This window comes from Pezoporus wallicus, unplaced genomic scaffold (genome assembly GCF_028554395.1).
Source record: "Pezoporus wallicus isolate ANWC-B61680 ecotype Strahan unplaced genomic scaffold, APGP_CSIRO_Pwel_v1 contig_12594, whole genome shotgun sequence".
Classification (NCBI taxonomy): domain Eukaryota; kingdom Metazoa; phylum Chordata; class Aves; order Psittaciformes; family Psittacidae; genus Pezoporus; species Pezoporus wallicus.
The window spans coordinates 1-6,858 of NW_026641154.1; the positions used below are offsets into that span (position 1 = coordinate 1).

The following is a 6,858-nucleotide window of genomic DNA, read 5'->3' on the forward strand; positions in this document are numbered from 1 at the left end:
GCTCCATAAGGGATGGGAAGTGATGATGATGATGGTGATGGTGATGGTAATGATGATAACGATGATGATGATGGTGACGATGGTGATGATGACGATGATGATCGTGATGATGATGATGACGATGTGATGATGATGGTGATGATGATGGTGATGATGATGATGATGATGATGACGATGATGGTGATGGTGATGATGATGGTGATGATGATGATGATGATGATGACGATGATGGTGATGATGATGGTGATGACGATGATGATGATGATATGATGATGGAACCATGGAATCCCCCCCTCCCTGCCCTCTGCACGCAGGAGATCGGCCGCATCTCCATCGAGATGCACGGCACGCTGGAGGACCAACTGGAGCAGCTCAAGCCCTACGAGCAGAGCATCGTGGACTACAAACCCAACCTGGAGCTGCTGGAGCAGCAGCACCAGCTCATCCAGGAGGCTCTCATCTTCGACAACAGGCACACCAACTACACCATGGAGGTCAGCACCCCGGCCCGCCCCACAACCACCCGTGGGGCCCTTGTTGTCCGCATCCCATCACCACCTGTGGGGCCCATGGTGTCCCCATCACGATCCCATAACCACCCGTGGGGCCCATGCTGTCCCCGTCTCCATCCCACAACCACCCGTGGGGCCCATGCTGTCCCCATCTCCATCCCACAACCACCCGTGGGGCCCATGCTGTCCCCATCTCCATCCCATCACCACCCATGGGGCCCATGCTGTCCCCATCTCCATCCCACAACCACCCATGGGGCCCATGGTGTCCCCATCTCCATCCCACAACCACCCGTGGGGCCCATGGTGTCCCCATCCCATCACCACCCGTGGGGCCCATGCTGTCCCCATCTCCATCCCACAACCACCCGTGGGGCCCATGGTGTCCCCATCTCCATCCCACAACCACCCGTGGGGCCCATGGTGTCCCCATCCCATAACCACCCGTGGGGCCCATGGTGTCCCCATCTCCATCCCACAACCACCCATGGGGCCCATGGTGTCCCCATCTCCATCCCATAACCACCCGTGGGGCCCATGCTGTCCCCATCTCCATCCCATCACCACCAATGGGGCCCCATGGCCTCACCCATGGTGTCCCCATCCTGTCGCCACCCATGGGGCCCTGTGGTGTCCCCATCCCCATCCCATTACCACCCATGGGCCACATGGCCCCATAGCCTCACCCCATGGTGTCCCCATCCGCACCCCATCACCACCAATGGGGCCCCATGGCCTCACCCATGATGTCCCTACCCCATAACCCCCAATGGGGCCCTGTGGCCTCACCCCATGGCATCGCCATCCCCACCCCATAACCACCAATGGGACCCCATGGCCTCACCCCATGGTGTCCCCATCCCCACCCCATCACCACCACCAATGGCCTCACCCCATGGCATCCCCATCCCATAACCCCCAGTGGGGTCCCCTGGATTCACCCCATGGTGTCCCCACCCCATAACCCTCACCCCGCGCTGCCCCCCCTGCCCCACAGCACCTGCGGGTGGGCTGGGAGCAGCTCCTCACCACCATCGCCCGCACCATCAACGAGCTGGAGAACCAGATCCTGACCCGCGACGCCAAAGGCATCAGCCAGGAGCAGCTGCAGGAGTTCCGCGCCTCCTTCAACCACTTCGACAAGGTACCGGCGCCGCCGGGGACCACTGGGGGCCATTGGGGGCCCTTGAGTTCCATCGGGTCCCATCAGATCCCATTGGGGCCCATTGGGTGCCATTAAGACCCATTGGGGGCCATTGGGGTCATTGAGTCCCGTCGGGTCCCATCAGGTCCCATTGGGGGCCCTTGAGTCCCATCGGGTCCCATCAGATCCCATTGGGGCCCATCCAGTGCCATTGAGACCCATTGGGGGCCATTGGGGTCATTGAGTCCCGTCGGGTCCCATCAGGTCCCATTGGGGGCCCATCAGGTCCCATTGGGGGCCCTTGAGTCCCATCGGGTCCCATCAGATCCCATTGGGGGCCCTTGAGTCCCATCGGGTCCAATCAGATCCCATTGGGGCCCATTGGGTGCCATTGAGACCCATTGGGGGCCATTGGGGTCATTGAGTCCCGTCGGGCCCCATCAGGTCCCATTGGGGCCCATTGGGTGCCATTGAGTCCCATTGGGTGCCATTGAGACCCATTGGGTGCCATTGGGGTCATTGAGTCCCATTGGGTTCCACCAGGTCCCATTGGGGGCCATTGGGTGCCATTGGGGTCATTGAGTCCCATTGGGTTCCACCAGGTCCCATTGGGTCCCATCCGGTCCCATGCCATTGGGGGCCCTTGAGTCCCATCGGGTCCCATCAGGTCCCATTGGGGGCCATTGGGGTCATTGAGTCCCGTCGGGTCCAATCAGGTCCCATTGGGGCCCATTGGGGGCCATTGGGGTCATTGAGTCCTGTCGGGTCCCATCAGGTCCCATTGGGTGCCATTGAGTCCCATTGGGTGCCATTGAGACCCATTGGGGGCCATTGGGTGCCATTGGGGTCATTGAGTCCCATTGGGTTCCACCAGGTCCCATTGGGTCCCATCCGGTGCCATTGGGGTGCACTGGGGGCCATTGGGTTCATTGAGTCCCATCGGGTCCCATCAGGTCCCATTGGGGCCCATTGGGTGCCATTGAGTCCCATTGGGGGCCTTTGGGGTCATTGAGTCCCATTGGGTGCCATTGGGCCCATTGGGTGCCATTGGGTCCCACCAGATCCCATTGAGCCCCACTGGGTCCTATCAGGTGCCATTGGGGCGCACTGGGGGCCATTGGGGGCCATTAGGTCCCATCAGATCCCATCAGGTCTCACCAGATCCCATCAGTTCCCAACAGATCCAATCAGATCCTACCAGGTCCCACCAGATCCAATCAGATCCTACCAGGTCCCACCAGATCCAATCAGATCCCACCAGATCCAATCAGGTCCCACCCAGGTCCCACCAGATCCAATCAGATCCCATCCAGGTCCCACCAGATCCCATCCAGGTCCCCCCAGAGCCAATCAGGTCCCACCAGATGCAATCAGATCCCATCCAGGTCCCACCAGGTCCCCCCAGATCCAATCAGATCCCACCACATCCAATCAGGTCCCACCAGATCCAATCAGATCCCATCCAGGTCCCCCAGATCCAATCAGATCCCACCACATCCAATCAGGTCCCCCCAGATCCAATCAGATCCCATCCAGGTCCCCCCAGATCCAATCAGATCCCATCCAGGTCCCACCAGATCCCATCCAGGTCCCCCCAGAGCCAATCAGGTCCCACCAGATCCAATCAGATCCCATCCAGGTCCCCCCAGATCCAATCAGATCCCACCACATCCAATCAGGTCCCACCAGATCCAATCAGATCCCATCCAGGTCCCCCCAGATCCAATCAGATCCCACCACATCCAATCCGGTCCCACCAGATCCAATCAGATCCCATCCAGGTCCCCCCAGATCCAATCAGATCCCACCAGATCCAATCAGATCCCATCCAGGTCCCCCCAGATCCAATCAGATCCCCCCAGCTCCCATTGGTGACGCCTTCTCGTGGGGCAGGACCACGGCGGTGCCCTGGGGCCGGAGGAGTTCAAGGCCTGCTTGATCAGCCTGGGCTACGACGTGGAGAACGACCGGCAGGTACCCGGCCTTCATCCTCATCCTCATCTTTATCCCATGTCCTTCCTCCCCATCCCGCCTCCTTCATCCTCATCCCGGCTCCTTCATCCTCATCCCGGCTCCTTCATCCTCATCCTCATCCTCATCTTTATCCCATGTCCTTCCTCCCCATCCCGCCTCCTTCATCCTCATCCCGGCTCCTTCATCCTCATCCCAGCTCCTTCATCCTCATCCTCATCTTTATCCCATGTCCTTCCTCCCCATCCTGGCTCCTTCATCCTCATCCCGGCTCCTTCATCCTCATCTTTATCCCATGTCCTTCCTCCCCATCCCGGCTCCTTCATCCTCATCCTTATCCCATGTCCTTCCTCTCCATCCCATGGTCTCCATCGTCATCCCATGGTCTTCCACGCCATTGACCTTCCTTGATCCCATGGTCTTCCTCTCCATCCTATGGTCTTTGTCATCATCCCATGGTCTTCCTCTCCATCCCATGTCCTACCTCTCCATCCCATTGCCTTCCTCTCCATCCCCATCCCATGGTATCCATCCCAATTCCATGGTCTCCATCATCATCCCATTGTCTTCCTCTCCATCCCAATCCCATGCTCTCCATCCCAATCCCATGCCCTTCCTCTCCATCCCATTGTCTTCCTCTCCATCCCAATCCCATTGTCTTCCTCTCCATCCCCATCCCATGCTCTCCATCCCCATCCCATTGTCTTCCTCTCTATCCCAATCCCATTGTCTTCCTCTCCATCCCCATCCCATGCTCTCCATCCCAACCCCATTGTCTTCCTCTCCATCCCATTGTCTTCCTCTCTATCCCAACCCCATTGTCTTCCTCTCCATCCCATTGTCTTCCTCTCCATCCCATTGTCTTCCTCTCTATCCCAACCCCATTGTCTTCCTCTCCATCCCATTGTCTTCCTCTCCATCCCCATCCCATTGTCTTCCTCTCTATCCCAACCCCATTTGTCTTCCTCTCCATCCCATTGTGTCTTCCTCTCCATCCCATTGTCTTCCTCTCTATCCCAACCCCATTGTCTTCCTCTCCATCCCATTGTCTTCCTCCATCCCATTGTCTTCCTCTATCCCAACCCCATGTGTGTCTTCCTCTCCATCCCATTGTCCCCTCTTCCCTGGATCTTTCCCCCCCTCTATCCCCCCCTTCTTCCTCTCCCATCCCCCCTTCCTCCCCCCTTCTTCCTCCCCCCCATTCCCCCCCCCTTTTCCTCTCTTCCAACCCCTTTGCAGCCTTCCCCTTCCCCCCCTTTTCCTTCCCCTTCCCCCCTTTTCCTTCCCCTTCCCCCCTTTTCCTTCCCCTTCCCCCCTTTTCCTTCCCCTTCCCCCCTTTTCCTTCCCCTTCCCCCCCCCCTTTTCCCCCCTTTCCCCCTCTTCCCCCTTTCCCCCCCTTCCCCCCTTTTCCCCCTTCCCCCCTTTCCCCCCTTTCCCCCCCTTTTCTACCCCCTTCCCCCCCTTCTCCCCCTTTCCCCCCTATTTCCCCCTCTATTTTCCCCATTTTCCCCCCTATTTCCCCCCATTTCCCCCCCTTTCCCCCCTTTCCCTGCCTTTTACCCCTTTTCCCCTATTTCCCCCCTTTTCCCTCCTATTTCCCCCCTTTTCCCCCCTTTCCCCCCTTTTCCCCCTTTCCCCCCCTTCCCCCCCTTTTTCCTCCCTTTTCCCCCCCTTTTTGCCTTTTCTCCCTCTTTCCTCCTTCCCCCCCTTTCCCCCCTTTTCTCCCCCTTCCCCCCCCATTCCCCCCCTTTCCCCCCTATTTCCCCCCTATTCCCCCCATTTCACCCCTTTTTCCCCCCTTTCCCCCCTTTCCCCCCCTTTCCCCCATTTTCCCCCTTCCCCCATTTTCCCCCCCTTTTCCCCCTTTCCCCCCTTCCCCCCCTTTTTCCCCCTTCCCCCCCTTTTTGCCTTTTCCCCCTCTTTCCCCCCTTCCCTCCCTTTTCCCCCATTTTCCCCCCTTTTCTCCCCCTTCCCCCTTCCCCCCTTTTCCCCCTTTTCCCCCATTTTCCCCCTCTTTTCCCCTTCCCCCCCATTCCCCCCTATTTCCCCCCCCATTTCCCCCCTATTCCCCCCCATTCCCCCTCTATTCCCCCCCATTCCCCCCTCTATTCCCCCTCATTCCCCCCATTCCCCCCTATTCCCCCCTATTTCCCCCCCATTTCCCCCCCAATTTTCCCCATTTCCCCCCCTATTTCCCCCCCATTTCCCCCCCATTTCTCCCCCCATTTTCCCCCCTATTCCCCCCATTCCCCCCCTTTCCCCCTTATTTCCCCCTATTTCCCCCCCATTTCCCCCCATTTCCCCCCCATTTCCCCCTATTCCCCCCTATCCCCCCCTATTCCCCCCCCTTTCCCCCCCATTCCCCCCTATTCCCCTCTATTCCCCCCATATCCCCCCTATTCCCCCCCTATTTCCCCCCCCATATCCCCCCTATCCCCCCTATTTCCCCTCTATTTCCCCCCCTATCCCCCCCATCCCCTCCATGCCCCCGGTGCCGTTGCCATGGGTGCCGTCGCGGCGCAGGGCGCTGCGGAGCTCCAGCGCATCCTGGCCCTGGTGGACCCCAAGGGCAGCGGCTCCGTGAGCTTCCAGGCGTTCCTGGACTTCATGGCCGCGAGAGCGCCGGCCGACACCGCCGAGCAGGTCCTGGCCTCCTTCCGCGTGCTGGCCGGAGACAAGGTGGGGCCGCGAGGGGGGAAATGGGGGTGATGGGGGGGGGTAAGGGGTGATGGGGGATAGAGGGGGGGGTATGGGGGGGTAAATGGGGTGATGGGGGGATAGATGGGGGTAATGGGGTGATGGGGTGATGGGGGGTAAGAGGGGATAGAGGGGGCAGATGGGGTGATGGGGGAGTGATGGGGGGGGTAATGGGGTGATGGGGGGGGATAGAGGGGGCAATGGGGTGATGGGGTGATGGGGGGTAATGGGGTAATGGGATGACAATATACTTAAAGTGTAATTATTTTTGAAAAGTCATGTTTCTGTATTTCTTTTTAATGGACAGTTTGGGTTTTTTGGTTCACTGGAAAATTTGGTCAAAATTGTTACATCACTTCTTTTGTGTGTCAGAATGTCATTGTGCTCTTTTATCTCTCATTTTCATTATTCTTGTGCTTACCTCAATACACTAATAATTAAAGCCTAAATTTTGTGTTTGAAATCCTGCTATTTCCTCAAGCCTTAATTTATTAGTAATATGATCATACGATGGATGGATGGCTAATGTGAAAT

The 6,858-nt window shown here is 58.5% G+C and overlaps 1 protein-coding gene across 1 annotated transcript; it reads left to right on the top strand.

The window, feature by feature from the left end:
• Positions 1 to 61: 61 nt before the first annotated feature.
• On the top strand, positions 62 to 6,306 carry LOC130606321 (alpha-actinin-4-like; the record flags this gene model as incomplete). The annotated part of the gene is made up of 5 exons (XM_057422571.1): positions 62 to 103; positions 315 to 494; positions 1,510 to 1,656; positions 3,550 to 3,630; positions 6,151 to 6,306. Coding segments are annotated over exons 1-5 (606 nt in total), but the record flags the coding sequence as incomplete, so codon positions are not given.
• Between the last annotated feature and the right edge of the window lie 552 nt (positions 6,307 to 6,858).